This window comes from Arachis hypogaea, chromosome 17, assembly GCF_003086295.3.
Source record: "Arachis hypogaea cultivar Tifrunner chromosome 17, arahy.Tifrunner.gnm2.J5K5, whole genome shotgun sequence".
Taxonomy (NCBI): domain Eukaryota; kingdom Viridiplantae; phylum Streptophyta; class Magnoliopsida; order Fabales; family Fabaceae; genus Arachis; species Arachis hypogaea.
In genome coordinates this window covers 1,448,492-1,470,673 of record NC_092052.1, presented here as the reverse complement: position 1 = coordinate 1,470,673, position 22,182 = coordinate 1,448,492, and the positions used below count along the sequence as shown (strand labels likewise).

The 22,182-nt window shown below is 35.7% G+C and overlaps 2 protein-coding genes and 1 pseudogene across 2 annotated transcripts; all 3 read left to right on the top strand.

The window, feature by feature from the left end:
* Positions 1-5,110: 5,110 nt before the first annotated feature.
* LOC112765237 (uncharacterized) lies at positions 5,111-5,986 on the top strand (annotated as a pseudogene).
* An 8,866-nt stretch (positions 5,987-14,852) lies between these two features.
* On the top strand, positions 14,853-15,953 carry LOC112765705 (uncharacterized). The gene is made up of 4 exons (XM_072223084.1): positions 14,853-14,947; positions 15,330-15,446; positions 15,532-15,589; positions 15,708-15,953. The coding sequence occupies exons 1-4, from the start codon at positions 14,853-14,855 to the stop codon at positions 15,870-15,872; spliced, it is 435 nt and encodes a 144-aa protein (XP_072079185.1). The 3' UTR covers positions 15,873-15,953.
* Positions 15,954-18,535: 2,582 nt separating this feature from the next.
* LOC112765701 (uncharacterized) lies at positions 18,536-19,333 on the top strand (the record flags this gene model as incomplete). Its single annotated transcript, XM_072223812.1, has 1 exon — positions 18,536-19,333. A coding segment is annotated over one exon (669 nt), but the record flags the coding sequence as incomplete, so codon positions are not given.
* Between the last annotated feature and the right edge of the window lie 2,849 nt (positions 19,334-22,182).

Genomic DNA, 22,182 nt, shown 5'->3' with positions numbered 1-22,182 from the left:
CTCGGTACGAGAGAACAGGTCAACAAACACCCATTCAAGCCCAATTATAACATCATAATGCCTTACATTACCAAGCTTGGCAAACATCATTACTTCTCATTAATTATATAAACTCTTGTTCTTCAATAGATATCACCGATGTGGGACTTCAAACTTAATGGCCAAAAGGGCTGGTGCAGTAAGCTTGGCAAACATCATTACTTTTCTTCAATTGATATCATCGATGTGGGACTTCAAACTTAATGGCCAAAAGGGCTGGTGCAGTGACCCGTTATCCCTTTAGTGTTGTGAGTCAGGCACAACCGAGGCCCAACTCGGTACGAGAAAACAGATCAACAAACACACATTCAAGCCCAATTGTAACATCTTAATGCCTTGCATTACTAAGCTTGGCAAACATCGTTACTTCTCATTAATTATATAAACTCTTGTTCTTCAATAGACATCACCGATGTGGGACTTCAAACTTAATGGCGGAAACCGAATCCACCAAAACCAGCAACGTAGCCATCGTCTCACTCTACTCCAACTACCTCCGCAACCATCTTCGCGCTTTCTACCCCTTCCACCATCCAATCTCCTCCGCTTCCTCTCCAACCTCGCCGCTCATTTTCGATCAATCCACCACCGCCAATGCATACCTCTTCCTCTCCCTTCCAATTTCCGCGACTCTTCCATGTATGCTCATTTTCATTTTCCGATAACTTCTAACTGAATTGAAATCGATGTCACGTGCTTCGATTCTACTCGTGAATTTAATTTCTCCGCGTTGTATAATTCTTTTTTTTTTCACGTGCAATGAATGCTAGGTTTAGGTTTTGATTATGATGATGTTATCTTGCAGGATCATAAAGGAATCTAGAGTGCATGGTGTATTGGAGGATATACTGGAACATGTTTTGTTGAACTTGCATAGTATAGAGAAGAATCTCCAGTTCTGGCAATCTAAATCAGAGGTTTTATTTCATTTTATTTTATTGTTTTCATTCGTTATTATCATGATTTTGTTTTGATACACTCTTTAAGATTTACAGTTTTTCAGCATCTTTAGTCATGATATTCAAATATGTGTGTGTTCTGCAAATATTTATGCTTGTAACTTGTTTATGTGTTCAGAAATCGGATGCTAGTAAAGCTTATTTCATGGTTTTTGAGAGGGGTCCGAGCGCTTTTATCAACCAAACAGCTAAGTTGTTGTGCGGAAATGCTGCTTAAGGATCTGTTTTCAACTTTTCATACATGAGAGGGTAACGGTTTTGAGTAGCTTGAGATATGCTCTGGCAACATTCTTAGCTCAGGTGTGCTCTGCTGAAAATTCCCCCCTTAGTTTTAAATCATTATAATAATTGTTTTTTGCGATCACATCAAGGAATGTAGTTTTGTTATTAAGTAATTTTCATCAAGTTGAGACATAAACTTATGATTTCAGTTGTTGACTTAAACTCTTGACTTGGCTTTCAGTTTTATGTGGAAGTTGATAAAATTGGAGAGGAGTTGGTGAAAGATCCACAGCAAGAGAACATAAAATAAAAAGATACCATATCCAACTCAAAATCTTAAAGTGTCAAATTAATGGGTCTCTCATCTTATAAACTCCTCACTCTTCTATGCTTTCTTTGATGTGGGACTAACTTCAACACTCCTCACACTTGCAACACTAACAGAAAGTTCAATTGGTCACCTACATGCAGCGCATCAGGTATACATGAATAAACTAATTGTTCCTTTTTCATGTTATTCTCATTGCTGTCGGTCAAATTTTGTTAAAGTACAGTTTACTCCAGTAAAATTTCAACTTGTATTTGGCAATTTTTTTTCCATATTTAACCTTTTCTTCTTGGAACCAACATTCACTTTTCAGACTAATTCTTCTGTTGATGGAAGCTATTCAATTCCACTACTGATTAAGAAGCTGCCGGAAATAAATCAGGAGGATTCCTAGTGGACAGATTGTGAAATCAGGGATGCTATCAATTCTATATATCAAAATTTACAAAAGCTGGATTCTTACATATCTGTTCTTGTAAGAGCTTCTTTCTTATGATGTCTTGTCAATTTCTCAAGGAGATGACTGTCATAAATTTTTGCTCATATTTGTATGGTAGTTGAGAAAGTGTTTATATATTAGAGTTCTACTAACAAAACTGGCCTTCTAATAGTTTACTCAACCTGATTTTTGCTCTTAATGTATTGATAATTAGCAACAACAAAATAAATAGCATCAACAAGACGTATTTGATAATAATTTATTCCTAAAGGATCATGTTCTACAAACAGTGGAGAAAATGGCTAGTCTTCTATATTCTTCCTGCCTCTCCTCTCCATTCAAAGAGAAGAATGGAACAATGATTGATATTTTCTATAGTCTAGTTGATTTGTGATGCACTTAGGTAGAATACAATTAAAATCCATGAGAGATAAGGACAATATTTAGATTGTTATTTCCCATCTTAATTTAAGCTTGTAATATTTTTATTTTATTTTATAAATTTAATTTTGATGCACTGACAGTGTAAAACTTCTACACAATTGTCCAATCATATTCGTACTTTTGGATAACCATTCACGCAGTCAAACTAAAAGGTGGTTATTTTGCTGATGTTTTAAATTACTTCAAATTAAAAGTTATATGACTTCTCCTTTTTCTCGTATGAATCCGCAGCAATATATCAGTTTTTTTTTTATGTTATCTTATAATTTGCGCAGCTAGAGGCCAGAAATACTAGTGGCAGAGGAAGGGGTAGGGGTAGGGGGAGAGGTAGAGGTCGTGGCCGAGGACATAGAACAGCAGATCATGATTATGAAATGATTTCACATGTCAAGTTTGAAGATGAATCTGATGTATTGAAGCAAAATGGCAAGCACACACAGCAGTGAAAGGCCGAAAAATGTGTTGGAACATGAAGAAGTTAAGCCGAGGTTGTCAGTTAGCAGGCCGGCCGAAGCGTGTGTAAGGAATATTGAATGAAGAGAAGAGAAATGAAAATATAGATTATAAATATAAGCGGTGAAAATTTAAAATTAAATAAAAAAATTATGTATATAATAATAATAATAATAGGAGGCTTGCTATACATACAAGTCTTTTTGGTTTACAAGCTATACAAGTTGCTCTAAGTCTAAGAAAAAAATACGCGCACCACTCTTTTAGAATCAAGCGTCCAACGCACGCGCCTTAATCACCTTTCCACAACACGTTCACTCTTCCTCTTCTTCCTCAATCAAAATGCAAACCGTCAAGATTCAAGGGACATTCGAAACAAACTACGATTCTGGAGAAACGTTCCAACTCCTCGCAAAAAGTAGAAGAAATCAAGAAGAAAATATACAAATCTCCATAAAAAATCATTATAAAAAAGGAAGAAACATTATTCAAGATACTGTTTTACTGTTCTTCTAGATTTTTCTTCTAAATTGTCTCTGTCATGTGCCTCATCCTTAACCAGCAAAACATTAAAAGATTTCAAGAAGAAATATACTGTCTCTCCCTGTTTTGGGTGTATTTCTTAAATCTTTGGGTGTATTTCTGTAATCTTTTGGGTATATTTCTGTAACTGTTTAGTTGTATTTCTCTAATACTTTCTGTAACCGTTTGTGTGTATTTATGTAATCGTTTGGGTGTATTTTTAAAGTTCCATTATCTTCAAAACTTGATTTCAAAAACTATGAAAATCGAAAAAAAAAACGAAGCAAAGAGAGAATGCACGAAGGAGATCCAACAAATTTGGCAAGAAACTCGAAAAAAAAAAACGAAATCTTTTGAAAAATGGAAGTTATATATTTGCGCGTTAATTGATTTGAATAGATTTAAAAGTCTGTTAAAGAGACACGTAAAATAAGCAGCGCGTTTAGTAGGTTATTAAATGAGAGAATTTAGGAATGGAGTTTATTAATTTTGAAAAAAAAAATATTTTCTCTCAATTTTAATAAGAAAGTGTCATGTGACACATTTGATTATTAAATTAGATAGTAATATATGATACATAATATAGGTATATTTCAATTTTAATTTTAATACAATTAAAGAATGTCATTTTGCATATTTTAATTGTCAAATTAGTCATTAGTCATTGATATTGATAATGATATTTAAAATAGATAGAGTGATTGAAGGAATGAGAGAAATAGAAAAAGAAAGAGTGAGGAGAGGAGAACTCTTTTAATTTTGAAGGGAAATATTTGATTTCAATTGCAACGAGGGAGTGACATGTGGCATATTTTTGTTGTAAAATTACTAAATTAGTAATTAGTAAAGAGAAGGAAATAATTCTTTAATTTTAGAGGAAAATATTTAATTTCAATTACAATGAGATAATGTTATGTGACACATTTTGATTGTAAAACAAGTAAGGAAGAAGAGAAAATTCCTTAATTTTGGAGGAAAAAATTTGATTCCAATTGCAATGAGAAATTGTGGACTGCATTATTCATTATACCTAGTTTATAATTGACTTTTTAAAAATTACTTATACCTAGCTTATACTTTACTTTTAAGGGAAATTCTATGTGGTTAAAGTATATATTATATTGCATCTTTTCCATTCCTCTTAAGAACTAGGAAGCTTAAGTGCAACTATATGAACATCTTCATTGCTCATAAACACAATTTTTAAAAGTAATTAATATATTGTGTTTGCCAAAAATCATTTCATGGACCGTTTCCTTCTGAATATAAATCTATGAAAAGTATAGAAGAAGAAAATAAAGGTGATTGATAAATAACTCACAATAACTCAAGACCGAAAAAGAAACAACACTCATAATAACTTGGGGATTCGGTTAATAAATTCACTATCATGTCATAGTAGTACTAAAATTTTTGCTGCAATTTTACAGTATATATCGTTATCAGTACAGAAGATATCATTACATGAGCCCCAAAAAGAAAATGCATGAGATGAGTCATCTTTGTTAACAAACATCCCAATTCATAGTCTTTGCTTCAAAACATTCTCATTCTCAATAAGTACAAACTCAAAGCATACCATTAATATTTCATTTTCCAAAGGAAGTGGAATAAAATAACACAACTTTAAGGTGTATATAGTATAGTATATAGTACCATAATAAATTAATTAATAATATATATCCACATCTACCTCAGTTGATAATGGGTCATAGCTTGTGCAAGTTAAGAAATAACAACGACAATTAAGATTTGAAAGAACACATTATCCTATTTGTAGGTGAAATCCAAACCCCCACAAATGGCACTATCCAAAAAGATTAGACAGTAACTGATACATGTATAACTGACATCTTATTCTAATATTCTCTCAGATTTGGACTAGAACCCTTCAGGCACATCCATGACCGTGGGGCTTTCTGATGGCTCTGTATCCATTGTTTCTTTCCTTGAATCCAAGTTGGAAATACAAGAAGAATGGAAGGCACATGACTTTGAACTCTGGACAACCGCATTTGATATCCACCAACCAAATTTGGTATATACTGGCTCTGATGATTGTAAATTCAGTTGTTGGGATTTAAGGGATGGTCCTTCCAATCTGGTATTTCAGAATTCCAAAGCTCATAAAATGGGTGTTTGTTGCATTCAAAAGAGTTCTCATGATCCAAATAGCTTAGTAACCGGTAGCTACGACGAAACCTTGAGGGTATGGGACTTGAGAACAATCTCAAAACCTGTTAATGAGACTTCAATTGGCTTAGGGGGAGGAGTTTGGAGGGTGAAGCACCATCCCTACATTCCAAACTTGGTCTTGGCTGCATGTATGCACAATGGTTTTGCAATTGTGTCCATCAAGGGCAACGAAGCGCAAGTGTTGGAAACTTACAAGAAGCATGATTCCCTGGCATATGGAGCAGATTGGCAGAAAGGTGAAGCAAATCACAGAGTTGAGAGAACCAAACCAATTGTGGCTACTTGCTCATTCTATGACAAACTTGTTCGGATATGGAAGCCAGAAAATGAGATTAACTTGTAAGCTTTATGCTTAATGTTTGTAGCAATCTGGAAAAAAATGTAATGCTTAACAATTTATTTGTTGAATCATATGATTGCAGGAAGGTTGGAAGCATGAGTGACACAAAGCATTTCCACTTTTTTATTATTATTTCAAATCCCTTATTTATTGATTCCTTAACCTAATCAATGAAGAAAAAGATAATGATCATCATTATTTTAGGATTTTACTAATTTCATCAAAGAAATAATCTACATAAGAGACTAAGTTAATTTACTTTATTATAAAACTCATGACTAAATTAATTATTGAATAACAATTAAAATAAAGTTTATCGATATATGTTGGTGAAAAAAATTCAAAAGATATTGGACCATATTGGCACGACGTTGTTATTGTCATTTTATTAACAATGTCAAAGTAGATAATTATAAAACTCGACTTAATTAATCAATTTTAAAAATTTTAAGGATTAAATTGATTAGCTAGATAATTTGTTAGTGTTAAATTTAATTTTTGTTTGATTCTAAAGTATTTTTCAAAAAAAAATTACGGATGAAAAAAATTATTTAACAGTTGTTAAAAAAAAGTATTCCATCGTTTAATAGTTGTGCAAAAGAAATTATGAACGGAAAACATTGTTTAATTGTTAAAAAAAATTCAACTATAATCTACTTCTAAAGTTTTATTAAAAAGAAATTAGTTAAAAAAAAAGTGATGGTTTATGAGCAAAACATACCAGGCCATGTGGGCCGAGGGTGCAGCAGCCTATTAACCCTTTACCCTCTCGCCTACACCCAAGTCCCGAGACCCAACTCTCAACTTGGAGAGGACAGGACAGCATATTGCAAATCCATTTAGCCCAACCAAGAATATCCAAACCCATGTTCCATCACAATAATGCCCCCACTCAGGTCACAAGCTTGCGATATTAAGTTCAAAAAATGTTACACCTTCTCATAAGTTTTATAAACCCGTGTGCTCTAATATATATGACCGAGGTGAGACTTGTCAAGCGAAGAATTTAGAACAATGTTATAAATATTTGAATAAAAAATTTGATCTCTAAATCTATTTTTAAAATATATATATCTGATTCTTTTCGCCTCATTTTAAATCTTTTAGAGGCTTATTTATTGTTAATATTTTTTGTATTTTTTTGTTAATAATATAAATTTTTGAGTACCATTTAGTAGTTATTTTAGATAATTATAAACTCGACCTAATTAATGAAATTTAAAAGTTATAAGAAGTTTATTTGTTGTTAATATTTTTTTAATTTTTTTTCAATATAATTTGGATATATTTACTGTGTGAATTTTTTTTATGATTAAAATTTGTTTCAAAAAAAAAAAAAAAAAAAAAAAAAATATAAAAAATAATGTTAAAAAAAAAAAAAAAAAATATATAAGTTGCAAATATCTTTCATTAATTATATATCTTGTTCTTCATAGATATCACCGATGTGGGACTTCAACTTAATGGCCAAAAGGGCTGGTGCAGTGACCGTTATCCTTTAGTGTTGTGAGTCAGGCACAACCGAGGCCCAACTCGGTACGAGAGAACAGGTCAACAAACACCCATTCAAGCCCAATTGTAACATCATAATGCCTTGCATTGCCAAGCTTGGCAAACATCATTACTTCTCATTAATTATATATACTCTTGTTCTTCAATAGATATCACCGATGTGGGACTTCAAACTTAATGGCCAAAAAGGGCTGGTGCAGTGACCCGTTATCCTTTAGTGTTGTGAGTCAGGCACAACCGAGGCCCAACTCGGTACGAGAGAACAGGTCAACAAACACCCATTCAAGCCCAATTGTAACATCATAATGCCTTGCATTGCCAAGCTTGGCAAACATCATTACTTCTCATTAATTATATATACTCTTGTTCTTCAATAGATATCACCGATGTGGGACTTCAAACTTAATGGCCAAAAAGGGCTGGTGCAGTGACCCGTTATCCCTTTAGTGTTGTGAGTCAGGCACAACCGAGGCCCAACTCGGTACGAGAGAACAGGTCAACAAACACCCATTCAAGCCCAATTGTAACATCATAATGCCTTGCATTGCCAAGCTTGGCAAACATCATTACTTCTCATTAATTATATATACTCTTGTTCTTCAATAGATATCACCGATGTGGGACTTCAAACTTAATGGCCAAAAAGGGCTGGTGCAGTGACCCGTTATCCCTTTAGTGTTGTGAGTCAGGCACAACCGAGGCCCAACTCGGTACGAGAGAACAGGTCAACAAACACCCATTCAAGCCCAATTGTAACATCATAATGCCTTGCATTGCCAAGCTTGGCAAACATCATTACTTCTCATTAATTATATATACTCTTGTTCTTCAATAGATATCACCGATGTGGGACTTCAAACTTAATGGCCAAAAAGGGCTGGTGCAGTGACCCGTTATCCCTTTAGTGTTGTGAGTCAGGCACAACCGAGGCCCAACTCGGTACGAGAGAACAGGTCAACAAACACCCATTCAAGCCCAATTGTAACATCATAATGCCTTGCATTGCCAAGCTTGGCAAACATCATTACTTCTCATTAATTATATATACTCTTGTTCTTCAATAGATATCACCGATGTGGGACTTCAAACTTAATGGCCAAAAGGGCTGGTGCAGTGACCCGTTATCCCTTTAGTGTTGTGAGTCAGGCACAACCGAGGCCCAACTCGGTACGAGAGAACAGGTCAACAAACACCCATTCAAGCCCAATTGTAACATCATAATGCTTGCATTGCCAAGCTTGGCAAACATCATTACTTCTCATTAATTATATATACTCTTGTTCTTCAATAGATATCACCGATGTGGGACTTCAAACTTAATGGCCAAAAAGGGCTGGTGCAGTGACCCGTTATCCCTTTAGTGTTGTGAGTCAGGCACAACCGAGGCCCAACTCGGTACGAGAGAACAGGTCAACAAACACCCATTCAAGCCCAATTGTAACATCATAATGCCTTGCATTGCCAAGCTTGGCAAACATCATTACTTCTCATTAATTATATATACTCTTGTTCTTCAATAGATATCACCGATGTGGGACTTCAAACTTAATGGCCAAAAAGGGCTGGTGCAGTGACCCGTTATCCCTTTAGTGTTGTGAGTCAGGCACAACCGAGGCCCAACTCGGTACGAGAGAACAGGTCAACAAACACCCATTCAAGCCCAATTGTAACATCATAATGCCTTGCATTGCCAAGCTTGGCAAACATCATTACTTCTCATTAATTATATATACTCTTGTTCTTCAATAGATATCACCGATGTGGGACTTCAAACTTAATGGCCAAAAGGGCTGGTGCAGTGACCCGTTATCCCTTTAGTGTTGTGAGTCAGGCACAACCGAGGCCCAACTCGGTACGAGAGAACAGGTCAACAAACACCCATTCAAGCCCAATTGTAACATCATAATGCCTTGCATTGCCAAGCTTGGCAAACATCATTACTTCTCATTAATTATATATACTCTTGTTCTTCAATAGATATCACCGATGTGGGACTTCAAACTTAATGGCCAAAAAGGGCTGGTGCAGTGACCCGTTATCCCTTTAGTGTTGTGAGTCAGGCACAACCGAGGCCCAACTCGGTACGAGAGAACAGGTCAACAAACACCCATTCAAGCCCAATTGTAACATCATAATGCCTTGCATTGCCAAGCTTGGCAAACATCATTACTTCTCATTAATTATATATACTCTTGTTCTTCAATAGATATCACCGATGTGGGACTTCAAACTTAATGGCCAAAAAGGGCTGGTGCAGTGACCCGTTATCCCTTTAGTGTTGTGAGTCAGGCACAACCGAGGCCCAACTCGGTACGAGAGAACAGGTCAACAAACACCCATTCAAGCCCAATTGTAACATCATAATGCCTTGCATTGCCAAGCTTGGCAAACATCATTACTTCTCATTAATTATATATACTCTTGTTCTTCAATAGATATCACCGATGTGGGACTTCAAACTTAATGGCCAAAAAGGGCTGGTGCAGTGACCCGTTATCCCTTTAGTGTTGTGAGTCAGGCACAACCGAGGCCCAACTCGGTACGAGAGAACAGGTCAACAAACACCCATTCAAGCCCAATTGTAACATCATAATGCCTTGCATTGCCAAGCTTGGCAAACATCATTACTTCTCATTAATTATATATACTCTTGTTCTTCAATAGATATCACCGATGTGGGACTTCAAACTTAATGGCCAAAAAGGGCTGGTGCAGTGACCCGTTATCCCTTTAGTGTTGTGAGTCAGGCACAACCGAGGCCCAACTCGGTACGAGAGAACAGGTCAACAAACACCCATTCAAGCCCAATTGTAACATCATAATGCCTTGCATTGCCAAGCTTGGCAAACATCATTACTTCTCATTAATTATATATACTCTTGTTCTTCAATAGATATCACCGATGTGGGACTTCAAACTTAATGGCCAAAAAGGGCTGGTGCAGTGACCCGTTATCCCTTTAGTGTTGTGAGTCAGGCACAACCGAGGCCCAACTCGGTACGAGAGAACAGGTCAACAAACACCCATTCAAGCCCAATTGTAACATCATAATGCCTTGCATTGCCAAGCTTGGCAAACATCATTACTTCTCATTAATTATATATACTCTTGTTCTTCAATAGATATCACCGATGTGGGACTTCAAACTTAATGGCCAAAAAGGGCTGGTGCAGTGACCCGTTATCCCTTTAGTGTTGTGAGTCAGGCACAACCGAGGCCCAACTCGGTACGAGAGAACAGGTCAACAAACACCCATTCAAGCCCAATTGTAACATCATAATGCCTTGCATTGCCAAGCTTGGCAAACATCATTACTTCTCATTAATTATATATACTCTTGTTCTTCAATAGATATCACCGATGTGGGACTTCAAACTTAATGGCCAAAAAGGGCTGGTGCAGTGACCCGTTATCCCTTTAGTGTTGTGAGTCAGGCACAACCGAGGCCCAACTCGGTACGAGAGAACAGGTCAACAAACACCCATTCAAGCCCAATTGTAACATCATAATGCCTTGCATTGCCAAGCTTGGCAAACATCATTACTTCTCATTAATTATATATACTCTTGTTCTTCAATAGATATCACCGATGTGGGACTTCAAACTTAATGGCCAAAAAGGGCTGGTGCAGTGACCCGTTATCCCTTTAGTGTTGTGAGTCAGGCACAACCGAGGCCCAACTCGGTACGAGAGAACAGGTCAACAAACACCCATTCAAGCCCAATTGTAACATCATAATGCCTTGCATTGCCAAGCTTGGCAAACATCATTACTTCTCATTAATTATATATACTCTTGTTCTTCAATAGATATCACCGATGTGGGACTTCAAACTTAATGGCCAAAAGGGCTGGTGCAGTGACCCGTTATCCCTTTAGTGTTGTGAGTCAGGCACAACCGAGGCCCAACTCGGTACGAGAGAACAGGTCAACAAACACCCATTCAAGCCCAATTGTAACATCATAATGCCTTGCATTGCCAAGCTTGGCAAACATCATTACTTCTCATTAATTATATATACTCTTGTTCTTCAATAGATATCACCGATGTGGGACTTCAAACTTAATGGCCAAAAGGGCTGGTGCAGTGACCCGTTATCCTTTAGTGTTGTGAGTCAGGCACAACCGAGGCCCAACTCGGTACGAGAGAACAGGTCAACAAACACCCATTCAAGCCCAATTGTAACATCATAATGCCTTGCATTGCCAAGCTTGGCAAACATCATTACTTCTCATTAATTATATATACTCTTGTTCTTCAATAGATATCACCGATGTGGGACTTCAAACTTAATGGCCAAAAAGGGCTGGTGCAGTGACCCGTTATCCCTTTAGTGTTGTGAGTCAGGCACAACCGAGGCCCAACTCGGTACGAGAGAACAGGTCAACAAACACCCATTCAAGCCCAATTGTAACATCATAATGCCTTGCATTGCCAAGCTTGGCAAACATCATTACTTCTCATTAATTATATATACTCTTGTTCTTCAATAGATATCACCGATGTGGGACTTCAAACTTAATGGCCAAAAAGGGCTGGTGCAGTGACCGTTATCCTTTTGTTGTGAGTCAGGCACAACCGAGGCCCAACTCGGTACGAGAGAACAGGTCAACAAACACCCATTCAAGCCCAATTGTAACATCATAATGCCTTGCATTGCCAAGCTTGGCAAACATCATTACTTCTCATTAATTATATATACTCTTGTTCTTCAATAGATATCACCGATGTGGGACTTCAAACTTAATGGCCAAAAAGGGCTGGTGCAGTGACCCGTTATCCCTTTAGTGTTGTGAGTCAGGCACAACCGAGGCCCAACTCGGTACGAGAGAACAGGTCAACAAACACCCATTCAAGCCCAATTGTAACATCATAATGCCTTGCATTGCCAAGCTTGGCAAACATCATTACTTCTCATTAATTATATATACTCTTGTTCTTCAATAGATATCACCGATGTGGGACTTCAAACTTAATGGCCAAAAAGGGCTGGTGCAGTGACCCGTTATCCCTTTAGTGTTGTGAGTCAGGCACAACCGAGGCCCAACTCGGTACGAGAGAACAGGTCAACAAACACCCATTCAAGCCCAATTGTAACATCATAATGCCTTGCATTGCCAAGCTTGGCAAACATCATTACTTCTCATTAATTATATATACTCTTGTTCTTCAATAGATATCACCGATGTGGGACTTCAAACTTATGGCCAAAAAGGCTGGTGCAGTGACCCGTTATCCTTTAGTGTTGTGAGTCAGGCACAACGAGGCCCAACTCGTACGAGAGAACAGGTCAACAAACACCCATTCAAGCCAATTGTAACATCATAATGCCTTGCATTGCCAAGCTTGGCAAACATCATTACTTCTCATTAATTATATATACTCTGTTCTTCAATAGATATCACCGATGTGGACTTCAAACTTAATGGCCAAAAGGGCTGGTGCAGTGACCCGTTATCCCTTTAGTGTTGTGAGTCAGGCACAACCGAGGCCCAACTCGGTACGAGAGAACAGGTCAACAAACACCCTTCAAGCCCAATTGTATCATTAATTATATATACTCTTGTTCTTCAATAGATATCACCGATGTGGGACTTCAAACTTAATGGCCAAAAAGGGTTGGTGCAGTGACCCGTTATCCCTTTAGTGTTGTGAGTCAGGCACAACCGAGGCCCAACTCGGTACGAGAGAACAGGTCAACAAACACCCTTCAAGCCCAATTGTAACATCATAATGCCTTGCATTGCCAAGCTTGGCAAACATCATTACTTCTCATTAATTATATATACTCTTGTTCTTCAATAGATATCACCGATGTGGGACTTCAAACTTAATGGCCAAAAAGGGCTGGTGCAGTGACCCGTTATCCCTTTAGTGTTGTGAGTCAGGCACAACCGAGGCCCAACTCGATACTCTTGTTCTTCAATAGATATCACCGATGTGGGACTTCAAACTTAATGCCAAAAAGGGCTGGTGCAGTGACCCGTTATCCCTTTAGTGTTGTGAGTCAGGCACAACCGAGGCCCAACTCGGTACGAGAAAACAGATCAACAGACACCCATTCAAGCCCAATTTAACATCTTAATGCCTTGCATTACTAAGCTTGGCAAACATTGTTACTTCTCATTAATTATATAAACTCTTGTTCTTCAATAGACATCACCAATGTGGGACTTCAAACTTAATGGCGGAAACCGAATCCACCAAAACCAGCAACGTAGCCATCGTCTCACTCTACTCCAACTACCTCCGCAACCGTCTTCGCGCTTTCTACCCCTTCCATCCATCCAATCTCCTCCGCTTCCTCTCCAACCTCGCCGCTCATTTCCGATCAATCCACCACCGCCAATGCATACCTCTTCCTCTCCCTTCCAATTTCCGCGACTCTTCCATGTATGCTCATTTTCATTTTCCGATAACTTCTAACTGAATTGAAATCGATGTCACGCTTCGATTCTACTCGTGAATTTCATTTCTCCGCGTTGTATAATTCTTTTTTTTTCACGTGCAATGAATGCTAGGTTTAGGTTTTGATTATGATGATGTTATCTTGCAGGATCATAAAGGAATCTAGAGTGCATGGTGTATTGGAGGATATACGGGAACATGTTTTGTTGAACTTGCATAGTATAGAGAAGAATCTCCAGTTTTGGCAATCTAAATCAGAGGTTTTATTTTATTTTATTTTATTGTTTTCATTCGTTATTATCATGATTTTGTTTTGATACACTCTTTAAGATTTACAGTTTTTCAGCATCTTTAGTCATGATATTCAAATATGTGTGTGCTCTGCAAATATTTATGCTTGTAACTTGTTTATGTGTTCAGAAATCGGATGCTAGTAAATTTTCAACTTGTATTTGGCAATTTTTTTTCCATATTTAACCTTTTCTTCCTGGAACCAACATTCACTTTTCAGACTGATTCTTCTGTTGATGGAAGCTATTCAATTCCACTACTGTTTAAGAAGCTGCTGGAAATAAATCAGGAGGATTCCCAGTGGACAGATTGTGAAATCAGGGATGCTATCAATTCTATATATCAAAATTTACAAAAGCTGGATTCTTACATATCTGTTCTTGTAAGAGCTTCTATCTTATGATGTCTTGTCAATTTCTCAAGGAGATGACTGTCATAAATTTTTGCTTATATTTGTATGGTAGTTGAGAAAGTGTTTATATATTAGAGTTCTACTAATAAAACTGGCCTCTAATGGTTAAACTGTGTATAAAGTATAAATTGTAAACTATTTGTTGGACTTTATAATTCATGAGTACATACATGCTCGATACTACTTAATCTATTGATAATTAGCAACAACAAAATAAATAGTATCAACAAGACGTATTTGATAATAATTTATTCCTAAAGGATCATGTTCTACAAACAGTGGAGAAAATGGCTTGTCTTCTATATTCTTATTCCTGCCTCTCCTCTCCATTCAAAGAGAAGAATGGAACAATGATTGATATTTTCTATAGTCTAGTTGATTTGTGATGCACTTAGGTAGAATACAATTAAAATCCATCAGAGATAAGGACAATATTTAGATTGTTATTTCCCATCTTAATTTAAGCTTGTAATATTTTTATTTTATTTTATAAATTTAATTTTGATGCACTGACAGTGTAAAACTTCTACATAATTATCCAATCATATTCATTCTTTTGGATAACTATTCACGCAGTCAAACTAAAAGGTGGTTATTTTGCTGATGTGACAATACGTAATTGGATGCACGTGTAGAATTGCTTTACACTGACTGCCCATCAAAATTAAATTCTTTATTTTACTATCTAAATTTTACTTGTATTTATACTTCCATAATTCCTTGAAAGATAATAGCTTCAATTACTTGAATCCTTGCCTTTGCAGAAAGCATTGTGTCCAGACATTTAATGTGTTTGATTTTCTGAAAGATATTCTCAACAAGGTTCCTGATTTAGGTGGTTCTGGTGCGACGGGTGATGATCGTTCTATCCCTAAGAAGAGGTTTGTGCTTGCTTGATTCTGTTGTTTGTTATTTTGAAAATATTCTATTCTCGCTGAATTTTGTTTATCTTATATCTTACATCAGGAAAATTGCGGAAGATGATGATAATGACAGCGACGAGGAGCAAAAGAGAAATAAGATGGTAATGTATCAAATGTTTTAAATTACTTCAAATTAGAAGTTATATGACTTCTCCTTTTTCTTGTATGAATCCGCAGTAATATATCAGTTTTTTTTATGTTATCTTATAATTTGCGCAGCTAGAGGCCAGAAATACTAGTGGCAGAGGAAGGAGTAGGGGGAGAGGTAGAGGTCGTGGCCGAGGACATAGAACAGCAGATCATGATTATGAAATGATTTCACATGTCAAGTTTGAAGATGAATCTGATGTATTGAAGCAAAATGGCAAGCACACACAGCAGTGAAAGGCCGGAAAATGTGTTGGAACATGAAGAAGTTAAGCCGAGGTTGTCAGTTAGCAGGCCGGCCGAAGCGTGTGTAAGGAATATCGAATGAAGAGAAGAGTAATGAAAATATAGATTAGAAATATAAGAGGTGAAAATTTAAAATTAAATAAAAAAATTATGTATATAATAATAATAATAGGAGGCTTGTTACGCATACAAGCCTTTTTGGTTTACAAGCTATACAAGTTGCTCCAAGTCCAAGAAAAAAAATAAGCGCACCACTCTTTTAGAATCAAGCGTCCAACGCACGCGCCTTAATCACCCTTCCACAACACGTTCACTCTTCCTCTTCTTCCTCAATCAAAATGCAAACCGTCAAGATTCAAGGGACATTCGAAACAAACTACGATTTTGGAGAAACGTTCCAACTCCTCGCGAAAAGTAGAAGAAATCAAGAAGAAAAGATACAAATCTCCATCAAAAATCACCTGAAAAAACGAAGAAACATTATTCAAGATACTGTTTTACTGTTCTTCTAGGTTTTTCTTATAGATTGTCTCTGTCATGTACATCATCCTTAACCAGCAAAACATTAAAATATTTCAAGAAGAAATATACTGTCTCTCCCTGTTTTGGGTGTATTTCTTAAAATTTTTGGGTGTATTTCTGTAACCGTTTGGGTGTATTTATCTAATCGTTTGGGTGTATTTCTGAAGTTCCATTATCTTCAAAACGATTTCAAAGCTTGATTTCAGAAACCAAGAAAATTGAAAAAAAATGAAGCAAAGAGAGAATGCACGAAGGAGATTCAACAAATTTGGCAAAAAACTCGAAAAAAGAAACAAAATCTTTTGAAAAATGGAAGTTATATATTTGCGCGTTAATTGATTTGAATAGATTTAAAAGTCTGTTAAAGAGGCACGTAACATAGGCAGCGCGTTTAGTGGGTTTCGTTCTCTTTAGACTTGTAAAGCTTGTAAACGCAAAACACTTGTATGTAGAGATTTTTTCTAATAATAAATTTTTTTATTTAAATTATATTTTTCTTTCAATTTTATTTTCTATAGAAGAGAAAGATAGAAAAAATAGAGAATGATTGAAAATAGGGAGAAAGATAAAGATGAAGAATGAGAATGAGAGTGAGAGTTTGTTAATTTTGGAAGAAAAAATTTTATTTTAATTGTAAAAAAATATCCGATGACATATTTTGATTTGTCAAATTACTAATATAAAATATAAATTATATATAGAGTAAAAATAGTAGAGAGAAATAAAAAAATAGAGGTAGATGAGAGAATTTAAGAAGGGAGTTTATTAATTTTGAAAAAAAAATATTTTCTCTCAATTTTAATAAGAAAGTGTCATGTGACACATTTGATTATTAAATTAGATAGTAATATATGATACATAATATAGGTATATTTCAATTTTAATTTTAATGCAATTAAAGAATGTCATTTTGCATATTTTAATTGTCAAATTAGTAATTAGTCATTGATATTGATAATGATATTTAAAATAGATAGAGTGGTTGAAGAAATGAGAGAAATAGAAAAAGAAAGAGGGAGGAGGGAGAACTCTTTAATTTTGGAGGAAAATATTTGATTTCAATTGTAATGAAGGAGTAACATGTGATATATTTTGGTTGTAAAATTAGTAAGGAGAAGGGAATAATTCTTTAATTTTGGAAGAAAATATTTAATTTTAATTATAACGAGACAATGTTATGTGGTACATTTTGATTATAAAATTAGTAGAGAGAAGAGAAAAATTCCTTAATTTTAGAAGAAAAAATTTGATTCGAATTACAATGAAAAATTGTGGACTGCATTATTCATTATACCTAGTTTATAGTTGACTTTTTAAAAATTACTTATACCTAGCTTATACTTTACTTTTAAGGAAAATTCTATGTGGTTAAAGTATATATTATATTGCATCTTTTCCATTCCTCTTAAGAACTAGGAAGCTTAAGGGCAACTATATGAACATCTTCATTGCTCATAAACACAATTCTTAAAAGTAATTAATATATTGTGTTTGCCAAAAATCATTTCATGGACAGTTTCCTTCTGAATATAACTATGAAAAGTATAGAAGAAGAAAATAAAGGTGATTGATAAATAATTCACAATAACTCAAGACCGAAAAAGAAATAACACTCATAATAACTTGGGGATTCGGTTAATAAATTCACTATCATGTCATACTAGTACTAAAATTTTTGCTGCAATTTTACAGTATATATCGTTATCAGTACAGAAGATATCATTACATGACCCCCAAAAAGAAAATGCACGAGATGAGTCATCTTTGTTAACAAACATCCCAATTCATAGTCTTTGCTTCAAAACATTCTCATTCTCAATAAGTACAAACTCAAAGCATACCATTAATATTTCATTTTCCAAAGGAAGTGGAATAAAATAACACAACTTTAAGGTGTATATAGTATAGTATATAGTACCATAATAAATTAATTAATAATATATATCCACATCTACCTCAGTTGATAATGGGTCATAGCTTGTGCAAGTTAAGAAATAACAACGACAATTAAGATTTGAAAGAACACATTATCCTATTTGTAGGTGAAATCCAAACCCCCACAAATGGCACTATCCAAAAAGATTAGACAGTAACTGATACATGTATAACTGACATCTTATTCTAATATTCTCTCAGATTTGGACTGGAACCCTTCAGGCACATCCATGACCGTGGGGCTTTCTGATGGCTCTGTATCCATTGTTTCTTTCCTTGAATCCAAGTTGGAAATACAAGAAGAATGGAAGGCACATGACTTTGAACTCTGGACAACCGCATTTGATATCCACCAACCAAATTTGGTATATACTGGCTCTGATGATTGTAAATTCAGTTGTTGGGATTTAAGGGATGGTCCTTCCAATCTGGTATTTCAGAATTCCAAAGCTCATAAAATGGGTGTTTGTTGCATTCAAAAGAGTTCTCATGATCCAAATAGCTTAGTAACCGGTAGCTACGACGAAACCTTGAGGCTATGGGACTTGAGAACAATCTCAAAACCTGTTAATGAGACTTCAATTGGCTTAGGGGGAGGAGTTTGGAGGGTGAAGCACCATCCCTACATTCCAAACTTGGTCTTGGCTGCATGTATGCACAATGGTTTTGCAATTGTGTCCATCAAGGGCAACGAAGCGCAAGTGTTGGAAACTTACAAGAAGCATGATTCCCTGGCATATGGAGCAGATTGGCAGAAAGGTGAAGCAAATCACAGAGTTGAGAGAACCAAACCAATTGTGGCTACTTGCTCATTCTATGACAAACTTGTTCGGATATGGAAGCCAGAAAATGAGATTAACTTGTAAGCTTTATGCTTAATGTTTGTAGCAATCTGGAAAAAAATGTAATGCTTAACTATTTATTTGTTGAATCATATGATTGCAGGAAGGTTGGAAGCATGAGTGACACAAAGCATTTCCACTTTTTTATTATTATTTCAAATCCCTTATTTATTGATTCCTTAACCTAATCAATGAAGAAAAAGATAATGATCATCATTATTTTAGGATTTTACTAATTTCATCAAAGAAATAATCTACATAAGAGACTAAGTTAATTTACTTTATTATAAAACTCATGACTAAATTAATTATTGAATAACAATTAAAATAAAGTTTATCGATATATGTTGGTGAAAAAAATTCAAAAGATATTGGACCATATTGGCACGACGTTGTTATTGTCATTTTATTAACAATGTCAAAGTAGATAATTATAAAACTCGACTTAATTAATCAATTTTAAAAATTTTAAGGATTAAATTGATTAGCTAGATAATTTGTTAGTGTTAAATTTAATTTTTGTTTGATTCTAAAGTATTTTTCAAAAAAAAATTACGGATGAAAAAAATTATTTAACAGTTGTTAAAAAAAAGTATTCCATCGTTTAATAGTTGTGCAAAAGAAAATTATGAACGGAAAACATTGTTTAATTGTTAAAAAAATTCAACTATAATCTACTTCTAAAGTTTTTATTAAAAAGAAATTAGTTAAAAAAAAAAGTGATGGTTTATGAGCAAAACATACCAGGCCATGTGGGCCGAGGGTGCAGCAGCCTATTAACCCTTTACCCTCTCGCCTACACCCAAGTCCCGAGACCCAACTCTCAACTTGGAGAGGACAGGACAGCATATTGCAAATCCATTTAGCCCAACCAAGAATATCCAAACCCATGTTCCATCACAATAATGCCCCCACTCAGGTCACAAGCTTGCGATATTAAGTTCAAAAAATGTTACACCTTCTCATAAGTTTTATAAACCCGTGTGCTCTAATATATATGACCGAGGTGAGACTTGTCAAGCGAAGAATTTAGAACAATGTTATAAATATTTGAATAAAAAATTTGATCTCTAAAATCTATTTTTAAAATATATATATCTGATTCTTTTCGCCTCATTTTTAAATCTTTTAGAGGCTTATTTATTGTTAATATTTTTTGTAATTTTTTTTGTTAATAATATAAATTTTTGAGTACCATTTTAGTAGTTTATTTTAGATAATTATAAAACTCGACCTAATTAATGAAATTTAAAAGTTATAAGAAAGTTTATTTGTTGTTAATATTTTTTGTGAATTTTTTTGTCAACAATATAAATTTTGGAGTACTATTTTACTAGTGTGAAATTTAATTTTTATTTGATTTAAAATTTTGTTTTCCAAAAAAATATGAATAGAAAAAATTATTTAATGGTTGTGCAAAAGAAAATATATGAAGATAATTTTTTTTAATTGTTGTTAAAAAAATTCGATTATAAAAAAAAATAAAAGGCCAAAAGGGCTGGTGCAGTGACCCGTTATCCCTTTAGTGTTGTGAGTCAGGCACAACCGAGGCCCAACTCGGTACGAGAGAACAGGTCAACAAACACCCATTCAAGCCCAATTGTAACATCATAATGCCTTGCATTGCCAAGCTTGGCAAACATCATTACTTCTCATTAATTATATATACTCTTGTTCTTCAATAGATATCACCGATGTGGGACTTCAAACTTAATGGCCAAAAAGGGCTGGTGCAGTGACCCGTTATCCCTTTAGTGTTGTGAGTCAGGCACAACCGAGGCCCAACTCGGTACGAGAGAACAGGTCAACAAACACCCATTCAAGCCCAATTGTAACATCATAATGCCTTGCATTGCCAAGCTTGGCAAACATCATTACTTCTCATTAATTATATATACTCTTTTCTTCAATAGATATCACCGATGTGGGACTTCAAACTTAATGGCCAAAAAGGGCTGGTGCAGTGACCCGTTATCCCTTTAGTGTTGTGAGTCAGGCACAACCGAGGCCCAACTCGGTACGAGAGAACAGGTCAACAAACACCCATTCAAGCCCAATTGTAACATCATAATGCCTTGCATTGCCAAGCTTGGCAAACATCATTACTTCTCATTAATTATATATACTCTTGTTCTTCAATAGATATCACCGATGTGGGACTTCAAACTTAATGGCCAAAAAGGGCTGGTGCAGTGACCCGTTATCCCTTTAGTGTTGTGAGTCAGGCACAACCGAGGCCCAACTCGGTACGAGAGAACAGGTCAACAAACACCCATTCAAGCCCAATTGTAACATCATAATGCCTTGCATTGCCAAGCTTGGCAAACATCATTACTTCTCATTAATTATATATACTCTTGTTCTTCAATAGATATCACCGATGTGGGACTTCAAACTTAATGGCCAAAAGGGCTGGTGCAGTGACCCGTTATCCCTTTAGTGTTGTGAGTCAGGCACAACCGAGGCCCAACTCGGTACGAGAGAACAGGTCAACAAACACCCATTCAAGCCCAATTGTAACATCATAATGCCTTGCATTGCCAAGCTTGGCAAACATCATTACTTCTCATTAATTATATATACTCTTGTTCTTCAATAGATATACCGATGTGGGACTTCAAACTTAATGGCCAAAAGGGCTGGTGCAGTACCCGTTATCCCTTTAGTGTTGTGAGTCAGGCACAACCGAGGCCCAACTCGGTACGAGAGAACAGGTCAACAAACACCCATTCAAGCCCAATTGTAACATCATAATGCCTTGCATTGCCAAGCTTGGCAAACATCATTACTTCTCATTAATTATATATACTCTTGTTCCATAGATCCGATGTGGGACTTCAAACTTAATGGCCAAAAAGGGCTGGTGCAGTGACCCGTTATCCCTTTAGTGTTGTGAGTCAGGCACAACCGAGGCCCAACTCGGTACGAGAGAACAGGTCAACAAACACCCATTCAAGCCCAATTGTAACATCATAATGCCTTGCATTGCCAAGCTTGGCAAA

Excerpts from the sequence above, each read along its gene's own strand:
- LOC112765705 (XM_072223084.1), top strand. The coding sequence starts at position 14,853 with ATGGCTTGTCTTCTATATTCTTATTCCTGCCTCTCCTCTCCATTCAAA. Across the intron at positions 14,948-15,329 it reads TTCTATAGTCTAGTTGATTT|AAAGCATTGTGTCCAGACAT; the intron begins GTGATGCACTTA and ends TTGCCTTTGCAG. Across the intron at positions 15,447-15,531 it reads CGTTCTATCCCTAAGAAGAG|GAAAATTGCGGAAGATGATG; the intron begins GTTTGTGCTTGC and ends ATCTTACATCAG.